At 34.8% G+C, this 26,754-nt stretch overlaps 1 protein-coding gene across 2 annotated transcripts in view; it reads left to right on the forward strand.

Moving 5' to 3' along the window:
- Positions 1 to 26,754, forward strand: part of CNTN1 (contactin 1) — a 325,309-nt gene that overhangs the window by 214,957 nt on the left and 83,598 nt on the right. For both annotated transcript variants that reach the window (XM_047787973.1, XM_047787974.1), the window contains 3 exons: positions 2,529 to 2,656; positions 2,972 to 3,147; positions 21,356 to 21,476. In XM_047787973.1, coding sequence (XP_047643929.1) covers positions 2,529 to 2,656; positions 2,972 to 3,147; positions 21,356 to 21,476 — 425 coding nt within the window. The remainder of the gene's footprint in view (positions 1 to 2,528; positions 2,657 to 2,971; positions 3,148 to 21,355; positions 21,477 to 26,754) is intronic.

Consider the following 26,754-nt stretch of genomic DNA (forward strand, 5'->3'; position numbering starts at 1 on the left):
AGTCCTGTCTTAATAGTATTAAAGTTTTTGAGTCAAATTGTATGGCTTCTTATTGAAAAAGTCTGTAAATCTAATTTTTGCTCACTATGTTAATGCTAATATCTCAGATTAAGTATCTCTTTTTTATAGATATAGTATTCATGTAAAATTAAGTTTTCTATGTTATAAAATAGTATATGTAAAGAAAAGTTAAACTAATAAATTACTTTTAGAGAAAAATTTATGTTGAAAAATAATATTCAAGGAGTAACTGAATAACTATCTTAGGTAATTAATATAATTACCAAAAAATGGTTTCATATTACTAAGTTATCTCCGTGCCTGGTTATTGGCTTGTAAACTGGCTAAAGCAGTATTTGCAATCAGTAGAGAGGAGATAAAAATCTTGATAAGTTGCAATTAAGATCTCCATTGTAGGATTTTATTTAAGGCTGGAATGATATGCATTCTCCAGCAGAATTTCTTTGTAGTTTTTCATTTATATCCAATAGATTGCTGTCAGTTCTAAAATGAACTTTATCTGAGCCATTTATGTGAGACTCTATCCAGGATTCTTTTCTACTTCAGAGTTGATTACTTTAACCATGAACAAATAAGATGGAGGTTATACTGGAATAATTTTGACAACATAAGTGACTAATTTATAAAAACCAGATGGTTCCTGACTTGTTTGACTATTTGTCTATATTATACCTGAGAATAAGTGTAAGATTCTGAGAGTTTAATCTATATTGACTTGAGAATATGGACCATTATTACAGAAAAATTAAGTTCCCCAAATACTCTTATTGAAATTAATTTTAATGTCATGGAGGAAGTACCCAAAAGTGTAGGTGAGATGAATGGTCAAGATCATATGTCTTTTAAGGATTTTAAAGATCAGTTGAGAGCTAGTATATGTGAAAAAACTAACAATATACTGTGGATGCTAGAAAGATTAGTTGTTGCTATTGTTGCTTCCATTGCAAATTGATGATAATTTTTATGCTTTACTTGCAAGATCATTAAATAGGTGTGGGGTGGAAATTTGGCTAAGGACTTACACTGGCTTAGGGAGAAAAAAAATGAGGCCCATTAATGTCAAGACTGAGTTAATATGAATTTTAGGAGAAGCAGATGCCAATGCAGGATTACTTATGCAAGAAATTTGTTAATGGCAATGCCTAGAAGGGAAAACGGAAGACTCGGGGTGGGGTTTGGAGAGCCATCTAAGATTCAGGTCTGAGTCCAGATGAAGGAGTGAGAGAAGGAAGAAAGGCTGGGTGGAAATGGACTGCAGTGTAGACCTAAGAGAGTATGGAAAGCCCACTGGAGAACGCTCCAGCTAAAAATGCCCGTTGGAAGATTCTGATGTCCATCTGGAGTATGCCTGCCTTAAAATTCCTCCTGGGCTCAGTCATGGGCTAGGAGCAGCTTGTGGAAGGTGTGGCCTTGGCTAGAACACAATGATTTTATTTATTTTTAATTTTTTTTTATTTCCCTAATACATTTTTTTTTCCTACAGTACACCATGGTGACCCAGTTACACAAACATTTATACATTCTTTTTTCTCACATTACCTGTTCCATCATAAGTGACTAGACAGAGTTCCCACTGCTACACAGCAGGATCCCCTTGCTAATCCATCCCAAAGGCAACATTCTGCATCTATTTACCCCAAGCTCCCAGTCCCTCCCACACCCTCCCCTTCCCCCTTGGCAACCACAAGTCTATTCTCCAGGTCCATGATTTTCTTTTCTTTGGAAAGTTTCCTTTGTGCCATATATTAGATTCCAGATATAAATGATATCATATGGTATTTGCCTTTCTCTTTCTGACTTATTTCACTCAGGATGAGAATCTCTCGTTCCATCCATGTTGCTGCAAATGGCATTATTTTGTGTTTTTTTTATGGCCAAGTAGTATTCCATTGTGTATATATACCACATCTTCCTAATCCAATCATCTATCAGTGGACATTTGGGTTGTTTCCATGTCCTGGCTGTTGTGAATAGAGCTGCAATGAACATGCGGGTGCATGTGTCTTTTTTAAGAAAAGTTTTGTCCAGATATATGCCCAGGAGAACAGTATGGAGGTACCTTAGAAAACAAAGTGTTAAATTGTCCAGGACCTAAAAGTGCAAATCAAGGACTATGGCTCTTACTGTGCACGGGATGGAATATCACTGGAGGGTTCTGAGCTGTAGAGTGACATCAGTGAGCCAAAGAGTGACATGGTATTACCTATGTGACGGATATCTCCGTGTTTGGCTGACATGTGGGGAAGGAGACTATTTAGGGTAGCAGTTAGAGATTACCGCAATAGTCCAAGAAAAAGATGAAGGTGGTTTTCCAAAACAACTTGTCAATGCTAGGAAAGAACACTCTAAACAATGGCTGAAACGTTTCCTCTTAAAAACTTCTCTACCAAGTAATTTATATAAAATGTTAATGATGCAGAGGTGTTAGTGTTTTTAATCTGAGATGTAGAAATGATATCTTTCATTCAATTAATTTTATGAAGTATGTATTTCTTTCATTTCAATAGAATACTCATCTGGGAAGATGGCAGTTTGGAAATCAATAATATTACAAGGAATGACGGGGGTACCTATACATGCTTTGTAGAAAATAATAAAGGGAAGGCTAATAGCACTGGGACTCTTGTTATCACAGGTGAGAAACCATTTGATTAATTTTGCCTTTTTAAAAGTTTGACAGTGCTTCACAATGCTTAATTTCTAATGTACTATAAGACATGTGACTCACACTAAGCTTATAAGACAATCCTCCTATAGATTTTTCCATTTCAAGAGCCTGGGCAAATCTTTTGCTCCATGAAATTGTCCCTGGGAATTTAAATTTGAAAACAACTTATTCCATTTCACAGAGATTTCAAACTGTTTTGATTTTTATTTTTTTAATGACCAGATAATATGGTGTCTTGTATTTTTGGAACTGTGTTTTACTCTTTTATTTAAACATGAATAGATCCCACACGAATTATATTGGCCCCCATTAATGCTGATATCACTGTTGGAGAAAATGCCACCATGCAGTGTGCTGCTTCCTTTGACCCTGCCCTGGATCTCACGTTTGTTTGGTCCTTCAATGGCTATGTGATCGACTTCAACAAAGAGAACATTCACTACCAGCGGAATTTTATGGTAGGTGTTTTATTTGTCATTTCTCATTCCTGTGACCCCCATGTGTCTGCATTGCAACTTCTATTACTATAATCATATACATGAGACTGAAAAACAGACAAAAGTTTTTTCCTGGGTCACCTTATGTTAGTTGTAATATTTCTGAACCTTTCTAAAACTGGCTAGCCCTGAGGATTTTGGTAGCAATGTTAATAAATATTCATTTGAGCTTTAGGTCCATTTATTCTTGATTACAGTAAAATTTTATATTAATGTGTACTCCGCATAAGTTCTAAGTGCCTTCACATTCATTTCAAGTGAGATAAGAGCATAGAACGTATCCTTTGTTATAGTGGTGACTCTACAGCATTTATTTTATTCTTTGAGGGTAAGAAATAGACAAAATATGTATGTGGGAGGGTGTGGAGAATCCATGTGATTTTTAAAAGGCTTAAATGGATGTATTTTAAGAATAGGAAAGCATACATAATGCAAGTCCTAAAACGAAGCCTAGTGATGTTCTTGTAGAAAAATAAAAAAAGGAGAAGAAAAAAACTGGGAAGCAATGGAGGACTAACAACTTGCATAGGAATACAATACGCTTGGGGTGTTGATAGAGCTGCCTAAATTACAGTGTACTTTAAAGGGCAAATTGATCACTGATCCTGTCAGTCTGTTCTTAGAAAGGCAATCATTTAGGAGCCTAAAGACCTATTTGGAACATATGCTTAATTAAGAAAATTTTAATTTTAATTTTAGAAGTCAATTATTACTAAAAGTCTATATTAACTCAGAATAGTTAAGATTTTTCAAGTGCTATTATGAAATCTGAAGATTGATATGTACCTATAATAATAGTATGCTTTCAAACTGTCTAACTCTTTAAAAAAATATCTTCTAGAACTTTCCACTTTAAAAAGCCAAAAAGCATGCTTTCAGTGAGGTTAATACTGATTTTAATAGGATGGAAACATTTATTACTAAATATTTTATTAGATAGATTTATAAAACAACTATCAATACACTATCAATGTTTATGCCTTTTGTTTGTTAGCTGTAATACCAGTTTCTTTCTTTTTAATATAACAGAGCTAGTTATAACTGTACATCTACAATGAACTGACAGTGTGTTTTCATTTCTACACTACACTTACACTTTAAAAAATAACAAATGGGGATTTGGAGAGAACTATTTTAACATTATACCATATGATATTTTCTCTTGTACGGCTATGTCTATTTTGAAGTTCTTAAACATAAGAATGCCCAATATTAGTAAATTTGATCCCAGTGTCTTTAAGAATTTGTTCAAATTTTATTCTGTTTTGTGAGAAAAGCAAATACCATTCAGTTTTTACTCATTTTAAGGAAAAAAAGTGAGCTAAACAGATCTTATTTTTAAAAAGTAGACTTTCAAACTGCTTAGTTCCTTGGAGTTGTATATAGAATAGTTTCTAAAATGCAATAAGCCTAGTTTATACAAGTAGTTACTTATAGTGGTAGTGAAGGTTATAATAATAGATTTAGGAATATAAATTGCCCTAAATTAAGCGGACACTTCATCTTGTGGCGCCTCTTTGTTTTCTTTAAAGTAGTTACACTGTGTTGATTAATGTCAATAAATATTCCCAAAAAAAAAGGAATTAAGAAAGGAAAGAAGGAAGAAAGGAAGGTTGGAGGGAGGGAAGGAGGGAGGAAGAGAAGGAAGGAGCGTGGGAGGAGAGGAAGATGGAGAAAGACATAGATAGCATGGGTTGAAGAGAAAAATAAAGAAATAACTGAAATATTAATGAAGAAATAAATGTGAAATTGGATCGTAATAATGTAAAAGACTTTGGTCATCACTTACTGTACTTCTCCTTTTGGTGGACAATAACCACAGAGGTTCATGTTGCTGTTCTTCAGTGAAGCCAGGGCAGAACCCAGCTGCAGGCCCATGCTCTGGCTTCACCTCCCCAGTTTCAGCTTCATTCCACCACATGAGGAGCATAAAAATGATCTGTGGCCGAAACATACTCACTGGCTAAACATACAACTTAAATAAGTAGAAATATCAAGTGCACATTTCTAGTACTTGGCAGATGGACGAGTCAAGATAATTCTCTAAAAATTTAGAAAACCCAGATAAGAAATTTCTTTTAAAATGCATTGAACTTAATTCTGTCTTTTGAATATAAGAAAGACCAATAAAGCTTTCCCTTGCATCTTCCTTCTTTTAAAGCAAACTTCAAAGTCAGACCTCGCTGCTAAAGGTACCACAAAAATTTGAGTAGAACCCTATATGTCTTTGATTTATCTTTTGGAAGACAGTCTTAATGGGTAGTAATTATTTCTTGGGTCACTAATAGACCACTCTTAGAAGGAAGGACTCTTCCAACCTAAAGCCCAGTGAATGAAAACATAACAGGTATAGTAGGGACTGGGGACAGCAAATGCAAAAAAAGGAACACTGCTGACTGCTTTCGTTCATTATTCAAATTATACTATATGATTTTTCGTTTTTTTAAATCATGGTTTGATATTTTATTTAATTCTGACAAGATTTCTATTATTGAATATCACTTATTTGTTTAAAAATGTAGTTCCTAGGAGGAATAGTGATGGGCACTAGGGTGAATAGAACACTGAATAAGGGGTTCTCTGGTGGCTTAGCGGTGAAGTATTCAACATTGTCACTGCTATGGCTCCAGCTACTGCTGTGGTGAGGGTTCTATCCCTGACCTGGGAACTTCTACATGCTGTGCATGCAGACAAAAAAAGAAAAAAACAAACAAAAAATGCTAAATAAGACAAACACAGGCACTGATCCAAAATAAAAGAGCTACACTATGAGTTTAAAATTCAGATATGAATATTTTGATAGCTGTCACAGTTAACAAAACTGATATTATTATTGTATTTTAATAATTTAAATTACTAAAAGTTAACATCTGAAGCTTTAATTCATGAAGAATATAGACAACAAGATTTAAACATTTAAGTTTAAGAAACTAAGCTTATATTTTCCAATTTGCTTCCAATAACATATTAATATTTAATAATCAAGCATGCTTTGATTTGAACTTGCTGTTCTTGATCTTGGCCACCATGTGGCAACCTTGCATAAGGTTTCAAATTTCACAGCATGGCCTATTTGAGACTCAAAGCTTTATGAAATTAAATATGTTTTCTTATATCTAAAATTTATGATTTAAAACTTTTTCCAATTATATTCATATTATCAGGAAAAAAGTAACTACATTTTTGAAGATATGTATTTCTTTTAGGAATTTATAGTGATCTGTAAAATTTAAATATTTAAATATATTTCTATTATGTTTATGATCTCGCTTTATTATTAATTAATTTTAAAATGTAGCTATTAATTTTAAAGATCTAAGCAAACAATGCTGATTATAGAAAAATATTAAATTAAATACTAATTTACCTGTTATATTATTTATTCTTTCACTTAATAAATATTCACTTAGTGTTAAATATGTTATTAATCAGGGTCAGGAAATGTTTCATTTGAACTTGAATTTATGCACTGATATTTTATATATATAAGAATTAAAAATTGAATAAATTTAGAGCTTTGATATAATAAGCTTGTGAGCAGTTTATCTCTGGCCTTCTGTCATTCTGTGGCAATTTCTTCTTTCATTCTGTGGTATTACATGGCAAATACATAAATTTTTCAAGTACAACTAAAAAATGGTTTATAATTTGATTTTCTAATTCAATAGCTACTTACTCCCTTAAAATATACAAAAGCAAAGTAATTTTACTTCCAATTTAATGTATAATCCCTTTTGTTCTAGAAAGGACTTGAGACTATCTACCAAAAAAATAGGTATTTGTGGGAATTCCTACTGTGGCTCAGAGGGTTATGAACCTATTAGTATGTACGAGGATGCAGGTTCAATGTCCTGGCCTCGCTCAGTGGGTTGGGGATCCAGCATTGCCATAATCTGTGGTATAGGTCGCAGATGCAGCTTGGATCCCATGTTGCTATGGTGTAGGCTGGTAGCTGCAACTCCAATTTGACCCCTAGCCTGGGAATTTCCATGTGCTGTAGGAGTGGCCCTAAAAATAAATAAATAAATATTTAAATAAATACATATATAATTTTAAAAAATATGTATGTGTAATACATCATGCCTTTGCCACATGATACCTAATCTGTAGACATTTTCTTTTTCAAGAGCTTCCTAACTTTGGACATCCAGTTTGCATCATTTTCCTTCAACTATTTGACAGTTCTCCCTGTCAGAACCATTATCTTAGTTAACCATGTGAGTTTCTTAAACTTTCTTATGGTTATTGCCACTGTAACAGCTTTTTTGTGATTACAAATAAATGTTAAAATTGTAATTCAGCAAGATTCTGCATACCTGTTTTGAATTCATAAATACCACTTGAATTGTTCAGGGGCTTTGCCACAACCAGATCTCTGGGCTCCATTTTTCATTTCTTATTCTGTGACTCTGAGTCAGCGATTAAACCTCTCTGAGCTTCAGATTTCACCCTCTGTAAAATTTTATTAGTAATTCACTTACCAGTTACTTCATTGGCTTTGCAGTACTGGTTACTTCATAGTATTTTTGTCATGTTTCAAGGAGAGAATGCTATATAGTGCTTGGCACAAGGTCTGGCAGATTGTAAGTAGTTATTACTAATACCCTTTATAATAGAGCAATCATCCTCCATCGAGAATGGCAGAACCTTTTGCCAGATAATTTTTTTCTGGTTACAGATCTCATTTTTCATGATTTATTTTTTGCACTGCTTGCTGTACTGGGTAGTTCATCTAGGATAAAAGATTTTAGCTATTTCCTTGATGAGGGCCATGGAGAGTTATTAATGGTCAACATATTATTGAATGCTTGATGTTTGGTCAGCACTGGGTTAAATGCTTTTCATGTATTTCTCAGTTGATCTTCATAGAAATCCTTTAGGGAGCACATTTTATTGTGGTTTTCTCGATTTAAGAGTGAAGGAACCAGCATTTGAAAGGCTAAGTTGTCCAAGGTCATGTAACTTGCAAGTGGCAGAGAGAGGATTTGAAACCAACGTGGTCTGATTGTAGACCCTGGGTCTTCACCACTTCAGTTGTTAATCCATGTGTTACTACTCATGTCTGTGTTTATTTAAATAATCTCCCTCCCATTATTTGAAACACTGTAAAATGGTACTAGTCAGCTTATAACTTATTCTATAATCTTGTGTTCACTCAAAACTTTCCAAATCACCTTATTCTCCCTACACGATTAGCAACCTTTACCTTACATTGTAAATCAAGTCTACAGAGTTTCAGGTAGTCTAACTATAAAGTTCTAGGCAGTTCTTAATGATCTCCTTTAGTAATATGTTTTATGTGTGTCTGCAGGTATGTAGGCATGCATTTGTTCTGACTGTGTAGACAGCATTGAAAACAAAAGAGGACAGATTTCTTTCCCTAGGCTAAGAGAAAATATTAATTCTACTTGAACATGTCACAAAAATGTGTTTAAATTTGAAACATATATACTCCATACTAGAAGATGTTATGAATTTGGACAGATATTTTGCTTCTGCACATGCCAAAAAAAAAAAAAAAGAGAGAGAGAGAGAGAGAGAGACAAAGACAGAGAGAAAGAAACAATAATAAAACAGACATCATTTTTTCTCCCAGTTTTATTGGTTCTCTGTCATTGTTGAACAAGAAGGGAAGATTGGCAAGGGTTATGGAGCAAAAGGTTAGAGAAGAAAAGGAAGGTTAGGTCGTAATTGAGGCAAGAAACCAAGCAAGCACAGTGAGGTGGCATAAGCTCTAAAACAGTGGTTCTAAACCAGAAGCAATTTTTCTCCCCAGGGACCTTTGGTTGGAGACATTTTGGTTGTCACACTGCAAGGAAGTGGTGTATTTTGATCATCTGTCAGGCATACATGCTGTTAAATATATCTTAATGCTGAGGGTAGTCCTCCACAAAAGATAGTTATTTGGTCCAAATTGTCCATAGGGTCATAATGAGAAATACTGTTCTTAAGGGAGTCTTCCTAAAAAAGACTTGAGAATAAAGGAACTGAAATATTTTACACATATGTTGGAAACAAAGAGCCCTTATATTATTTTGAGCAGATGAGAGGGCTGAAGACAAAATAAGAAAATAGAAGAGGATGGAGAAAACATTTTGCAAAATAATATCAGTAGCAGAGGGTAGATTTCATGTGTTTTGTGAGTTTAAGACTTAAATTTTGATGAGTGGTGGGAGAGAGAAGGAAATATGTAAGATGTCCCCAACATAGTTCTGTGACCATCACGAAAGTCGCAAAGGCATGCTACTTGTGGCCAAATCTTTGCTCTGCTCTCAATAATTATCTCTAACAGAGATAGAGCCTTCTATGATACCTCATTCTGTCTGAGTATCTGGAACTCCCTTTCGCTATCCTAATAAATCTTTACTTAAACCTAACTGTTGTATTTTATTTTCCATTTTCTACCAGTAAACACGGAAGTAGGTACCTATGCTCACTGGATGTATTTATACTTGGGCTGGCTCCTTCTGGATCATGACAGTTCCACAGCAGAGATGATGCCAGCTAAAGTTACCCTCTAGCAGAGCATCCCATAGTCTAGTCTTTAAGAAGCATTTGTCAAAGCTAAATAAATGGAATAAATCACATATAGCAGCAATACTTTGTTATTCAGAGATATTTTGGCTTGGAGAAATTTCCAAAAATTCGTTCAACATTAAACACTCATCTGTTTTACATAGAACTTGCAAACTTGAGCATCACCACAGTACTTATTATGGCTCTTTTATGCTTGCAAAATACAGTATGGATTTAAAATAAAAAGAAGGGGAAAGAAACATGTAAATTTTGGTGTCTTAGGAGTTTTATTTTAGGATATTACACTGTAGACTTTGATGTTTTATTTATTGTATCACACTAAAAATGTACTATTTTGTCATTAGCTTTCATATTCCCCAAAAAACAAACTAATTTTTTTAAAAGTTAGTTTTTAAAAACAGAACATTATCTAAAGATCTGGAAATTTGTTCTGGTGTAGCACTTGACAAGTTATATGACTTTGGGAAAAACATTTACTCTAAATCTTGGGCCTCTCATCTGCCCATAAGGAAGTTGGGCCACAGCAGAAGTTCTGAAAAACAGCAACACAAAATTTTTAGCAGCAGAGTTCTTTTTGCCAGGAAAATTTAAATTAGAACCCCAATAAATATCAAAGCTGAAGATGAAGTGCTCTGACTGAAGAAATGGTGTGCATGTGTGTGAGCCTGTGTAGGAAACTACAGAGCCCAAAACCCTAGCCGCAGGGTCTCTCCCTTCGTCTGATCCCCAAACACGTCCATTTCTGATCCCTTCTTTCTACCAAGTGATCCGTGAAGATGTTCAGAACTTTAAGGCTAATAGAAACCAATTTAAAAACCATATGAATTAAACAATATCCAAGTTTTCTTTCATCTCTAAAATATGAGTTCTAAATCCAAAACTTTGATGGTTTTGTCCATCATTTAAAATGCTTAGCTGTGGCTCTGGCCTAGGCCGGCAGCTACAGCTCCGATTAAACCCCTAGCCTGGGAATCTCCATATGCTGTGGATGCGGCCCTAAAAGGACAAAAGACAAAAAAAAAAAATACTTAGCAGAGACCTAAAAGAAAATTTCCTTCCTTGTGTCTTTTAATTTAAAATGCTCCAACGGAGCGAAATTGGACTCTTCAGCCATCAAAACAGCCAAATGCAGGTATTCAACATTTCTATTGATCCCATAAGTATTGGGTGACCCCCTAGTAATTATCCTAAACTACCTCTCTAATATATTTGTAATGATAATATTCATTTTCACAAGATTTTGTAAGTCATATCTTTTTAAAAATTTTTACATTCAGGAAGACTCAATACTGTTGTATTACTTAACACTAATGAATATTAGATTGGATTAGGAAATTAATGTTAATTATGTTATATGTGAAAATAGTTTTCTCTTTATTTAAAAGATTGACCTTTTTTGGGATTCAGTTTAATGATTGAGGAATTAATTATAATGACATCAGTAATTTGTTTTTTTAAGGATTCAAAAATGCACAGAGAGTAGATAAAGGAAAGAAAGGACAAAAATAGCTAACTAGATAATTAGACAAAGCAAATATGGTGAGAATTTTACAATTATCAAATCTGGTTGGGTGACTTGTGCTATTCTTTCTCTTCTCTTATCTTTGAACACTTAAATAGGTTAAAAATTAATAAATAACTAGGAAAAATACTAACATGTATTTTTTTGCTCTGAGAAAGTATCCATTTTTACCTACCAAACTGTGAACCTAAATTCAATTGTTCGGTCCATAAAGCTTTACTTTGGCAATAGCTTAACTTGGTGATGCTAGGCTAACTATTGCATCTTCTACCAATAGCTTAATTTAAAATCTCAAATTCCTTATTTGTAAAATGGAAATATTAAACATATCTCCCTGAGCATTATAAAAATTAAATACAAAAATATATGTATAGTAGCTAAAACACTGCCAGGCATCAAAAAGGGATGCAATAAGTTAGATCAGGTTTTAGTAGGAGTTTATAGTAGGAACAGTAATGGCAGTAGCAATAGTAGAAGCTGTAGTCTCAGTTTTCATAGTAGTAGCATTAGGAGCAGCAGTAGTAGTGTCCTGTTAACAGAAGTAGTAGCAGTAGTTGTAGTTGAAGTAGTATTATGTCCGCATCTATAAGATACAGTTGAGAATAGTACCTCTCTCCCAGGGTTGTTGTTTAAGGTTGTTGTTATGACTTTGCATATGTACAGTATTTATAATAGTCCTTGGCACTTAGAAAACCTTACAGATATTTCCTGCTGTGTTGGTTATGGTGTTAAAGTTTGAAGTTGTATCTGATGCATTTGCTATTGTTACTCCTTCTTTAACCTAACAAGCCAAAAGAAAAAAAAAAAGACAAGAAAAATTGTTATTTTTCATGGATATGGCATGTATCATACATATTGAATAATTTTTGCTTATGTTTCTAGAATAGTCTCTTTAAAAGCCATGCTTTTCTCCAGCCTTCTATATTTATCTCTTCATTTTGAACTTCAACAGAACAAAAGAGATTTTTTGTAGAGCCATTATGAGCTCTAAGCTTTATCTAGACCCTGAATATACCACATAGCATATTTCTTTGTTCACTATGATTAACTGAATTTGTTAATACAACTTAGTGATTCTGATTCATTTATACTGCAGGAATGATTTTTTCAGAATTAGTGCATGGAGGAGTGGGTAGGAATGGGCATTTATATTTTGGAAGTCTTTTGATTTAAACTTGGGAAATTTCTAAGTGGTAAACCACATATACACTTTGGAACATCCCTGAGCTGTGCTATCACAATTTCCAGTATGTGATTCAGCTCTCCTCATGAAGGGAAGCATTTTGTAATTCAGCCAAGCTGTGGTTTTAAGGGAAAACATAAAGAGCATTCGTATCTAATTTGTGGCTAGAATGTGCTGAGATCCATGATCTTTACTTGCTTTGTAAGCATTCTGTAGAACACTGAGAACCTCAACTTCTCCTGAGGTATGGGAAGTGCTAGTACCATTTATAAAAACTTCAGGAAACCCTTTATACATACACAACGCTATTGAAAATGATATAGTATATATATGTGTATATATATATATACATACATACATATATATATATATATATACACACACACACATATATATAGCTTTCCTTTTGAGGCATTTCAGTGCCACACCTATACCAAATATAGACCAAATGAGAATAAATATTAAAGTTGCTTATTATTGCTTTATGCAAGTAGACCTGTCATTACCACCTAAATCTTAATGTTTAAAACAAGGCTGATTTTTAAAATGAGTTCAGCACTAAACTTTTAGAATTGTTTAATTAAAAGTTTTTAAGACGTTTACTCTGAAAATTCAATAAGTATAAATTTAATGTGATATTTTAAGACATAAAATAGTTTGTGTTTTATTACATGTGAAAAGTATATAACATAACCACATTATTCCTCTTAAAATAAGTGAATATGTAAATAGCAATATGGTTCAAACTGAGATTTTGGGGGAAATAATAGCAATTTCATTTTAAAAAGATTATAGCATTCAAATATTTGACAAAGGGTAATTACAGTGACACAAATTATTTACTTTTATATTATTTTTCTGCCCTCATTTTCTATTTTAGTATAAGTTTGGGTTAAAATTTTTTCAATTTATTTTTTTTAAGTTTTTTATTAATTTATTTTTTTTCCCACTGTACAGCAAGGGGATCAAGTTATCCTTACATGTATACATTTTTTTCCCCACCCTTTGTTCTGTTGCAATATGAGTATCTAGACATAGTTCTCAATGCTACTCAGCAGGATCTCCTTGTAAATCTATTCTAAGTTGTGTCTGATAAGCCCCAGCTCCCGATCCCTCCCTCCCCCTCCCCCTCCCATCAGGCAGCCACAAGTCTCTTCTCCAAGTCCATGATTTTCTTTTCTGAGGAGATGTTCATTTGTGCTGGATATTAGATTCCAGTTATAAGTGATATCATATGGTATTTGTCTTTGTCTTTCTGGCTCATTTCACTCAGTATGAGAGTCTCTAGTTCCATCCATGTTGCTCTAAATGGCATTATGTCATTCTTTTTTATGGCTGAGTAGTATTCCATTGTGTATATATACCACATCTTCCGAATCCAATCATCTGTCGATGGACATTTGGGTTGTTTCCATGTCCTGGCTATTGTGAATAGTGCTGCAATGAACATGCTGGTGCATGTGTCTCTTTTAAGTCGAGTTTTGTCCAGATATATGCCCAAGAGTGGGATTGCGGGGTCATATGGAAGTTCTATGCATAGATTTCTAAGGTATCTCCAAACTGTTCTCCATAGTGGCTGTACCAGCTTACATTCCCACCAACAGTGCAGGAGGGTTCCCTTTTCTCCACACCCCCTCCAGCACTTGTTATTTGTGGATTTATTAATGATGGCCATTCTGACTGGTGTGAGGTGGTATCTCATGGTAGTTTTGATTTGCATTTCTTTTATAATCAGCGATGTTGAGTATTTTTTCATGTGTTTGCTGGCCATCTGTATATCTTCCTTGGAGAACAGTCTATTCAGGTCTTTTGCCCATTTTTCCATTGATTGATTGGCTTTTTTGCTGTTGGGTTGTATAAGTTACTTATATATTCTAGAGATTAAGCCCATTGCATCATTGGACACTATTTTCTCCCATTCTGTAAGTTGTCTTTTTGTTTTCTTTTTGGTTTCCTTTGCTGTGCAAAAGTTTTTCAGTTTGATGAGGTCCCATGGGTTTATTTTTGCTTTTATTTCGATTGCTTTGGGAGACTGACCTGAGAAAATATTCATGATGTTGAATACAAAAATACAATACCGTTTAAAATTGCACCCCACAAAATCAAATACCTTGGAATACACCTGACCAAGGAGGTAAAGGATTTATATGCTGAGAACTATAAAACTTTAATCAAAGAAATCAAAGGAGATGTAAAGAAATGGAACAATATTCCATGTTCGTGGATTGGAAAAATCAATATTGTAAAAATGTCCATACTACCCAAAGGAATCTACAGACTCAATGCAATCTCTATCAAATTACCCATGACATTTTTCACAGAACTAGAACAAACAATCCAAACATTTATATGGGACAACAAAAGACCCAGAATCACCAAAGCAATCCTGAGACACAAAAACCAAGCAGGAGGCATAACTCTCCCAGACTTCAAGAAATACTACAAAGCCACAGTCATCAAAACAGCATGGTACTGGTATCAAAACAGACAGACAGACCAATGGAACAGAATAGAGAACCCAGACATAAACCCTGACACCTATGGTCAATTAATCTTTGACAAGGGAGGCAAGAACATAAAATGGGAAAAAGAAAGTCTATTCAGCAGGCATTGCTGGGAAACCTGGACAGCTGCATGCAAAGCAATGAAACTAGAACACACCCTCACACCATGCACAAAAATAAACTCCAAATGGCTGAAAGACTTAAATATACGACAGGACACCATCAAACTCCTAGAAGAGAACATAGGCAAAACACTCTCTGACATCAACATCATGAATATTTTCTCAATTTCTAAAGTGTTTGATTTTTAAAATTCTAATGTAATCGCATGGCTCTTTGAAATACTGGGAGTTTAGCAACAGGATTACCTTTCATCTAGACACATGAAACAGCCAAAGCAGTGAGTTCATATAATAAAATCACTTAATAGAGCTAATTGCTTTTTATTTTTATACAAATATTATTCTTTCCCAAATATAGCTATTATCTTGTGTCATAGTAGTTTTAAAATGTTTTACTTAATATCTTTCCATTAATGAATATTTAGTATCAAATTTCAGAGCTATTAAAGATGTCAAAGCATATTAAAGCAGTCTGTTTTATAAATATATAGTGCTTAAATTATTTTATTTTACTTTAGTTATGTTAAATTATTCCATTTTTTTCTCACTGGGAATTTTCTCAGAAATATGTGCCAGTTAGCCTCTATCCTGACTCAAGAAAAACTCTATTATTAATTACTCCCCATATATATACAGATATTTTACTTGCTTCAGATATTTTAACACTAGAGTAATAAATAATACAATAATATTTCTTTACCTCCTCTCTTAGATGAATTCTATTTAGTATCATATATGGGATTAGCCAACTACCAAGTTAGGTCAGTCCCCAAGACCATCTTCCCTTCTGAAAACAACTACAAGTTCCAGGGTTTGCCAAAACCACCCTCAGTTTCTATACACTGGAAAGAACTCACAGAATTCCCTAAAAGCCATTTTACTTGTGGTTACAATTTATTACCCAAATACATACAAATTAAAATCATCCAAGAGAAGACATACATAGGGCAGAGTCTAGGAGAAGAACCAAATATTGAGCTTCCATTGTCCTCTCCCCATGGAGTTAAGATGCAATATTTAATCAGTTTTGGTATGCGGCTGTATGCACAGAGTATTGCCAACTAGGGAAGCTTTCCAAGCTTTGATGTCTGGAGATTTCATTGGGGCTTAATCATGTAGACATGATTGATTGATTGATTGTTTAATGATCGATTTGATTCACTGGGTGTTTAATCTCAATCTCTAGGGTGACTGATACCAATGACCCAAAGTCCCTACCTTAAGTCACAATGTTTGTCTTTCTGGCACATCCAGCCCCTTCTCTAAAACTATACAGGTGTGACTAACTGTCATCTAAATCATAGGACTAGAGCTATTAAATATGGCCCAAGCTTCCCAAGCAAAGAAAGCCACTATAGATTACTTTCCAGAAGCTGAGGGAAAGGGCAGACTTCTCTTTGTAAATTTGTGATTTGGATTATAAATTTTGAATTTATAAAGGCCTGATTATTATTATTATTATTATTATTATTATTATTATTATTATTAAAGGCCACACCAGCATCTGAAGTTCCCAAGCTAGGGGTCAAATTGGAGGTGCAGCTGCTGGCCTACACCACAGCCACAGCAACACTGGATCTGAGCCACATCTGTGACAGCTTGCAACAATGCTGATTTCTTAACCCACTGAACAAGTCCAGGGATCAAACCTGCAACCTCACAGAGAACCTGTAGTCAGGTTCTTAAACCCACTGAGCCACAACAGAAATTCCTATAAAGGCCTAATTCTTTACAACATATATGGGTGGATGAAAAACTGAGAAGTTTCCATTTTCTTATATGGTAACTGTATTCTCTTCTCTATAGATTTATACATTATTCTTAATATTTTTTATATTTCTTTATGAAATTAGTTTACAAATTTTTATGTATTTATTGTCTTTTTAGGGCCACACCCACAGGATATGGGGGTTCCCAGGATGGGGGTCAAATAGGAGCTGTAGCCACTGGCCTACTCCACAGCCATAGCAATGCCAGATCCTTAACCCATAGAATGAGGCCAGGGATCGAACCTGCATCCTCATGGATGCTAGTCAGATTCGTTTCTGCTGAGCCATGACAGGAACTCCATAAACACTTTAAAATATGTTATTAGTAGGGATAGTTGACCTCATGTATATGGATGGTAATAATTCTTCTCAATTCATCTATTTTATCTTACAATTATCTTACCTGACCTGAAAAAATCATATGAAATTACTAAAATAATTTAATAAAAACATTTTAGGGAATAAGTATTTTAATTCACTTATGCAATATTTGTTGTTGAATTCGCCTTGCATATCAGATATCAGAAGATGTAATTTGTATCTAACAATAAATAAGACCTATTCCTCAAAGAATAACAAGAATTACAGTCTAGTAGAAGAAATGAACAACTAAACAATAGGTAATAATTACAATAAATATATTCAAAGGGCAACCCCTAACAAGACTTTGGATTCCAGAGAAAAAGGGCACATCTGAACAAGAACTTGAAGTTTGTCAAGTGATATAAGTGGGAGGAGGAAGAATCGAGGCATTGAAAGTGATCTGTACAAAATCTGCAGGAAAGAGAACATCTGGTAAACTGTACATATTTACAGCGGCTAGGGCACACGAAGTGGGTAAGGAGGTAGCAAGAGTGTGTTCTTCATCCCGACACCAAAATAAGTCTCATTATCTGCTTACACAGTGCTGAGATTGTGATGGGCTCTGTGAACTTGCTAACCTAACTCTGCTTGTAGCTGAAAAGAAGTAAACATGTATTATCTTAAGAACAGATGCCAGAAGTCTTAATAAACATGTGCACTAATTCATTCCAACAATGTTTACTTAGTGTTATGCTTCTGGCACTGTTTTGGTCCTAGGGATACAGAACATACAGCTGTACACATGTAATGCAGGGATGCGGTTCTCAACAAAACAGGCATATTTCCTCTTCACATAAAACTCATATTCCCCAGGGAAACCAACTTGAACCATATAATTATACAAATATTTCATTGTAATTGAGATACATAATATCACATTAAATAAGATGTGCTATGGGAAAAGATATCAAAAGAACATGGAAAGACTTGCTTAAGGAAATGACTTGAACTGATATTGGTGGAGGAGGGTAAATGTTCCTTAGGTGAAGGTGGTAAGAGGGTAGGATATGAGGGGATCAAATTCCAGGAAAGGAAATGCCTTGAACACCAGAGATGGGAGGGAACAAGATACATTTAAGTTCTTAAAAAGGGAATGTTCTCCTGGAGAACAGAGTGTAAGTGAAATGGTGGCACTATGCGAGCTGGAATATTGGACAGAATTTAGATCATGGAGCCAGGTTTACCATTATAATAGTTTTGGCTTTTATTCCAGGAAGGGGAACATTTTTAAAAGTTTTAGTTTTTTTTTAATAGAAAGGTATTATTTGATCATATTTGCATTTTCAGAAGGTCACTTTATGTGCCAAGTGGAGAAAAGACTAGATGGGACCAGGGTGGAGATCAAAACCAAGGAAGATAGAGTTTTCAGTGAGAGATGCTGGTAACTTGGATGAGGGTAGAGGAGGACATGATGAAAAGGAAAGGATAAATTAAATAATTTATGATGGAATTATAAAGAAGATGAAGAAGAAGAGGGGTTGAGAATTCTCTCAAAGTATCTAGAAAAATGTGCTGTCAGAGTTGATTAGAAAGTTGAGTGTTTTGGGAAGGAAGAACAAATGCTATTAGACGTCAAGTAAAATCAATTGAAGAGGTGGGAACGAGGCTAAAATGGATTGAGGGGTGAGAGGTTAAGAAATGGCAAAGCTAAAAACAGAAAGTCAGGTTTTGAGAAGTAAATATTGTCAGACTCCAAGCAACCATCCAAGAATTAAGTCGCTGAGGAAAGAATTTTGTTTCCAGGGGAAAGCAGAGAAGAGCAGAGAGAGGTAAGACATGGGAATGGGAGTGAGTGCCAATGAGATGGCAGGGACTGGGAGAGGTGAAGGTGATTGAGAAACCAAACTGGGAGTAAAGGTATGACCAGAGTTCCCTGGTGGCACAGTGGGTTAAAGATCTGGCATTGTCACTGCAGCAGCTCAGGTTGCTACTATGGTGTGGGTTGGATCCAAAGAACAAGAAAAAACCCAACAGGACTACTTTCTCTCTCTCTCTCTCTCTCTCTCTCTCTCTCTCTCTCTCTCTCTCTCTCTCTCTCTCTCTTTCTCTTTCTCTTTCTCTTTCTCTTTTCTCTTTCTCTTTCTCTTTTCCCTGGCAGCATATGGAAGTTCCATGGGGCCAGGAGTTGAATCTGAGCCGTAGCTGGGACCTACATGGTAATTGGGCCAACACCTGATCTTTTAATCCACTGTGCCAGGTCAGAGATTGAACCAGTACCTCTGCAGCAACTCAAGCTGCTGCAGTCAGATTCTTAACCCACTTCACCACAGCGGGAACCCTCCAGTAGGACTTTAAAGAATGGAAATATGTTGTAGATAATGATTGGTAATGTTGGTTTGCCCCACTTTGTGGAATACAGCCAATACCATGACCTTCAACTCTTCAGTAAACCTACTTAACTACGGAATTCTTTGTGTTAGTAGGTTTCATGGAAAAATAGAGAAAGGGCTGGTCTGGGGCTCTTTGGTACAGTGAAGAAATAACTGACCAAGGGAGCAGAAGGAAAGAACTGCTCTACTTTAGGGATTTGCAGAAATTTTGTAAACTGGATTTTTAGCCAATCTAGATCTCAAGGGACAGGAAGAGCCCAACTAACAAAATTGTATGACCACTAGTTTTGTTTTTACTGAGACTGGCTAATGTCAAGGAACAAGGTGTGTGGCCACTGACTAGTTCTTTATATGGAGATAGTAATTTTCTATTACAACTAACTGAATCAATCTTCTAAGATTACAACCAGCTATTTTTCTTAATTAATCTTATTAATCAAGCAAAGACTGTAACCCAAATACTTTCCAAGGCCATTAGTGACTTTAATATGTAAAGGGCCCACTGGCAGAACCAATGGTAAAGCAGAGCATTTATTCTGCATAAGCCATTAAATAATGAAAATTTTAAAATTTGGAAGTCTGTCATATAATGGAAATAATACCTTCATCTATTATGTGAAATATTAATGTAACCATTAATTTTTCAGTCTTTATCTAGATATCCATGATTGCAATAGTAAACCAATTTCATTTTGTGGTTTTGTTTTTGGTTTTTGTTTGTTTTTGGCCATGCCCAAATCATGGGAAGTTCCCAGGGCCAGGGATCAAACCCACACCACAACTATAACCAGAGCCACAGCCGTGACAATACCAGATCCTTAACCTACTGAACCACAAGGGAAATCCAGTAAATCAATATTATTGATTCTCAGGAAAATCAAATGTGTATTTATAAACTGAGTTTTGCAACTTTTTTTTCTTAAGAGAATATTTTGGAGATAATGGACTGTGTTATGCTCCCTCTACCAAACAAACCAAGTAATCCTACTTAAATTACTTGGTTACTCACTTTTGTCTTTAATAAAATGAACAAAGTAAGATCTATATCTTTGGAATATTGTCAGAAGAGAATGGAATGAAGTATATATATATATATATATGATTTATATATATATACAATTATTTGCATAGCCCAGGACCTGGTACAGAGGAGGCATTTGATAAATATTAGCTATTTTTAGAAATTGCATTGAGATGATACCTTATCATTAGAAGCAAAATTCCCTCAAGCCTCCTTCAAAAAATAAATGCTGAACACTATTCTAAGCACTGAGAATAAAGCAGGGAACAAGACAAAGATCCTTGCCTACATGGAGCTTATACTTTGGCCAAAGGAGAACATGTTAGTAGAATTGTTTGTTTGGACAGTTTCTTCATACTTCTAGTGTTTTTTAAATTGAACTGTGTCATGTCTTGAAATTAGTCACTTAGATTGGTTTTGCATACCCAAATTCATAATTCTTCCTAGCCTTAAAGCATTTATTTAGCCTCGTTGCTATTCGCATCAAGATTTTTAGACCTTCACATTTCTCTTGAAAAGATATCAATGAAATAGTTTCACCCTGTGTTTTCTCTCAAAAGATGCTCTGATTATAGAAATAATAGAACGTTAGATATTGGGGCTAAAAAGCACCTTACGTGATTCACTGTAATTCTCATTTGTGATTCCAAGGCCCAGGGTATAAGTAATCTAAGAACACACAGATAGTTAACATATCTAAAACAGATGCCTTTTAGTGGTGTTCATTGTGTTTGGGGAAAACGTACCCTTTATATCCTAAATACCATTTAGTTGGTGAAAAATGCACTGACTCAAATGACCGCTGTTGTTGCTGACAGCTGGATTCCAATGGGGAGCTGCTCATCCGAAATGCCCAGCTGAAACATGCCGGGAGGTACACATGCACCGCTCAGACTATTGTGGACAATTCTTCTGCTTCAGCTGACCTTGTTGTGCGAGGTAAGAATTTCGACATTTTAGAGTTACAAAACCAAAGCTATTTGACTTGCATAAGTATGTATAATCTCCTGGTAACCCTGGTACAAACTCTTAGATATTTAGAGTCTCAATTCTTGAGACCAGCTCCTCCCCCATGCCTAGGACTGATGTAGGCCAGACAAGTAGTAAACAAAACTGATTTTGTTTGTTTTACTGACTACATATCTTCTACACACTCATACCGCATACCTCCTACTAAATGTTTGTGCTTTTAAACTTAGTGCTTACCAGAAGTTCTTAGTTCCTGCTAATACTTTTCATGTGTTGAATATAGTATTGTTTCCTTTTTATAATGGAAAAATGTACTGGTGCTGATTATTATAACCTCAAGTGTTACGTATTTACTGCTATCATCTTAAGAGTGAAAAATGACTTATGCACGTGTCATGTTTCTATTGTTGCTGATTTTCAGACTAGTGCTTTTGTTGTTATAAATAACTGAGAATGTGCTGGGATACATGCTTATTGAAAATACCAGCCTTTGCTACTGGTCTCTGCTGTATAGCTATAAGGCCAGCTCGGGACATGCCCCACCTTATTTAAAATCATTCACTGGCTCTTCATTCATTACTTATGGAATGAAGACCATTCCTTTTAGCTAAGCACCCAAGAAGTTCTGTGCAACGACCTCAGCCTGCTTAATGTTAATCTCTCACCATTCCACCTGACTAATTCCATTGTCCAGCTAGTCCCAGAAATACCCTATAATTTCTATCTCTGTTCCTTGGTTTTCAGCATTCCTTCCATGTCTTGTTTTTTTCTGTGTTGCCCAACTCTCATCCGTCCTTCGAGATGTGGTTCAAGTAGTGCCAAATTCATGAGTCTTTTCTCAAATATAAGCCCTCTCTTTTAAACACATAGCAGTTACTATTTCTCTAATGTGTTTTATAGTAATCTGTATATCTCTAAGCTGTGAAATTCACATATACTTTTTTATTAATATTTAGTGAGCTGCAGAATTCTGTTTCAGAATTTCATAATTCTTTTTCTCTGTCTCATTGATATGTTAAAATTTTTATTTTTCACCCTTTACTTGCTAGAAATACTTATTGACCATTTTTTATTGCACTTTCAGTCAATCTTTGCGCAGATAATTACTAAATGAGGTGATATTCATGTTTTGTCTTAATACCCTTCTGATTCAGATCAATAAAGTTTCACTCAATCTCATACACCTCCTGCATTTCCTCACAGAACAGTGGTAATATGAAGTCCCAGTTACATAGGGAAACTATTGAAAAGCCTTTTATTCCAGTTGAATATATTCTTCAGTAGGTTGATAGAAGTGGATCTGCAGTTTCTCTATCCAAATGAACTTAGACATTAAATACACATGAGTATTATTGAAAATTAATTAAAGTCCAAGGCTACAACATACTAAATTAAAGAAATGTCAAGGTTCAGTATTTCCATTTTGCTGTCTGGGACATCTGCTGTCTGTGAGAGTTATCAGGAAGAAGGACTCTTCATTCTTTTTTCTAGTCAGACCACTAGCTATTAAGGCCACTTCCAGCAATAGTCTATGTGTATATTTAATTGTTATATATCTCACTGAGTGAGGCCAGGGATCAAACCTGCATCCTCATGGATGTTAGTCAGATTTGTTTCTGCTGAGCTACGACGGGAGCTCTGAGAATTTATAATTGACACCAGATTTCCACAAACAGCAATGAACCAGAAGGCCATTTTTGGCTAAAAGGCCAAGAAATGTAATCTGTTATTCTTTTTACCCCCATCTAGACCAAGACTCTCTAAACAGAGAAACTAAGGAATGATTATTCACTTCATGCTAATAAAAAATTAATAAATTTTATGTTGTGCGGTCAAGAATATACGTCTCAAAATATATTAAACATGTTGTATATTAGACAATATATATCTGTAAGAGCTTGCCAGATTTGAGGTGAACTAATGCTAATTCACATTAGATATCAGTGATCTGAACTGAAGTATCTAAAATTATGAGAATTTCAGTGCTGTGAACAGGACAGTGAACAGATTAGAGGGAAAAGTAATTTCCTCTTGTGATCACTGAGTAAATTGTTTGGCAACCAAACTAGCTTGGTGCATAAATTATTATTCCTTATCAGAACACTTGAACAAAAGTAGAAATATTCAGACACAACTTGGACAATGTGGATTTCTTTTAGGCTGTGTTTTCTTAAGGAAATGAATACATAGTGAAAATTGTTATGCTCTCCAGATCCTCTGTGTGTATGTGCGGATGTTTTCATTTGTAATCACGAATGAGTGAGTGTAGGTATGCATGTAAAATTTTATGAAAGTAATTTATTTATATGAGAGACAAAAATTATTTTGTTTAGGCCTTTCTTCACTGTTTTAAATTGAGTTTAGAATTGAAGCAGTGAATGCTCCTAAATATAAAACTGAAATTAAATGCACAAAAAATAACGAGGATATAACATTGGATCTGACTTCATGGCCCTTTTTACCCAGAGAAAACTCACCCTCCCTCTTATCTGTTCAATGTTTGGTAGCACTGAGAAATAAGGAAGACAATAGCAATTGCTCTAAACCTAAAACAATTTATAGAAAATGGCCCAGTAGTCAAATATAAGCCATTTTTTTTGTAGCATGAGGACGTTTCAGCAGTCTTAGAGAGAAACTCACATGAGGAGAAAATGAAGCTTCCTATTGATAGATAACCAGCACCAATTTCCCAGTCATTTGAGTAAGTCATTTAGAGAATAGATCCTCCATATAAGCTTTCAGACAGCAATAGCCTTGGCCAACAATTTAATTATAACTTTCATGGGACCCCAATTAAGAACTATTCAGCTAAGCTACTCAAGAATTCTTAATCCACAAAAACTGTAAGAGATAATAATTGTTTATTATTTTTTAAGCTACCGAGTTCTGGGGTGATTTGTTATGCAACAGTATGTAACTAATATAATGATGGAGTATGCCTGAAGAAAAATAACTGCCCACCAAGAAGTATATATATATATATACAGACAAGTTATTATTTCATAATGAGAAAAAATAAGGTTCTATTTAGACCAACAGAAACAGAGTTTATTCTTCAAGATGCTCTTATGTCTAAAGGAATATTTCAGGAAGGAAAATAATCTCAGAATAAAATTATGAGATTTCAAATAGCATGGTGGAAAAACAGAAAACAGGAGTTCTTGCTGCTACTCAGCAGGTTAAGATCCCAACTAGTATCCATGAGGATGAGGGTTCCATCCCTGGCCTTGCTAAGTGGGTTAAGGACCTGGCATTGCTGCAAGCTGCAGCACAGATCACAGATGCAGCTGGGATTTGGTGTTGCTGTTGCTGTGGCCTCAGCTGCAGCCTTGATTCAGTCCCTTGTCTGGGAACTTCCATATGCCACAGGTGCAGTCCTAAAAAGAAAAAAAAGAGAAAAGAAAACAGTAAATATATCCAAATCTAAGTGAACTCAGCCAAACCATACTTCAGAATATGCTTTGGTCTGGGTTTGAGAACTGATAAGAATGATAGTTGTTCTCACTTCAAGTTTTTTGTTGTAATACAAAATATCAGACATATATCTGTATTTATGTATGTATATGCATATGTGTGTGCATATATTATATGGTAAATTATAGCAAATGCATGACAGTGATAATCATGAAATCTAGGAGGGTGGTTATCTCTGGGGTTAGAGATAGGAGGAGAGAAGGATGTGGTTAAGGAGGTAGGGGGCCTAAAAAAGGCTACATCTGTACAAGTAATGTTTTATTTCTTAAGACGAGGGGTGAGTTTCAGGTGGCCATCTCTTACCTCAGTGTTAAATATTTATTATTATATTTAATTTAACTAGAGTCATAGATGTCCTCTACCTCCTCAACACCAGCTATCTCAGCAGATTCATGAATAGTCTTTGTGTAATCTCTGCGCACAGTTTCCAAACTTGGCTTTACATTGCATTTCCTACTACGATTAATTTTAAATACACAATTTTAAGCCCCCTTTTGGAAGTTTCTAAATGAATAGCTCTGAGATTAACCAGCTATTAGACTTCAAATGTTTCTAAACTTCTTATGTAAAATCCATAATAAGAGGATTGCCACAAATTTCCTTTTTGTTGTTTTTATTGTAATAAAGGTTGTACTTTATAGATCCCATAAAAAGGTATTCCAGGTTGCTTCAGCAAATAAGTTTTGATGTACATCAGCAGCTCTTTATGAATGTTCTTTAGCAAAAGATATTCCTGGAGGACCTAAATCTTTTCAGCTAAAAAGAAAGTGTCATTTAGAAGGAAAGGTTTTTTCAGGATTTATTTGACAGCACTTGTGGAAACATTTATGTAGCTTGCCAAATCTAAATTCTCTTTCATGAGTGCACTTTTGGACAACATTCAAAAATGGACCATAAAATTAGGCCACAAAAGCAAGAAATTAGGCTTTGACGTCCATGTTTTACTACTTTCCATGGCATTTCTGCTGTATTATAAATATCCTTGGCAATGCTAATGGTGTTAGGAGGACCTTCCTGACACCTGGCTGAACATAATGTTTGCCACTAAAATTGCCAAATTAGAAAATGCAGGCATGCTTATAGTTTTCAGATCTGTCCCCCCCTTTTTATATCTTATTTACCATGTTAACATTTCTTAATACAAGACTGAGATTTAAAAACAAACAAAAGAAAAATGACTTTCATCTACCTGAAAATTTTAGCCTGATTCTCAGCACTAACCTATACTATGTAAGATTTGAAAATGTTTTGGAAAAATAGTAAATGAAGTTAAACTGGATAATACAAAAACTGTGTAAGTTGTTGCATCCCTCAATCAAGTTTGTATTGTTTATATTGTTATATCAGATGCTTATATTTACATTGCTTTTATGTAGGTTTTTATTTAGATGAGAATATTGTGTGTGTGCATGTGTGTATGTATGAAGCTTTGTATTTTATTTCTCATGCCAAAATATGGTTGCAGAATGGAAACAGATATGTTAGATGTCATCTTTATTTGATGTAATCCCCTGAACTTTTTATTACTTGGCTTAATGGCATGGTTACCAGATTCTTTCTTAAGGAGGTCATTTTAGTTGATGACTAACTCACTTTTAAATCCTGTGTTGGTTAAGTTAAGGTAATATAGCAAAATAAATAACCTGCTGGAAGCTGTCAATATACTTTTTAGTCTGAATAATACTGCCGTATTTTAAATAATCATAATGGTTGCCTAGTGGTCTTTTCTACAGAAAATGCTCTTGAGTATTGATTACTCCCAGATGTTCTATGT

This window comes from Phacochoerus africanus, chromosome 7 (genome assembly GCF_016906955.1).
Source record: "Phacochoerus africanus isolate WHEZ1 chromosome 7, ROS_Pafr_v1, whole genome shotgun sequence".
NCBI lineage: Eukaryota > Metazoa > Chordata > Mammalia > Artiodactyla > Suidae > Phacochoerus > Phacochoerus africanus.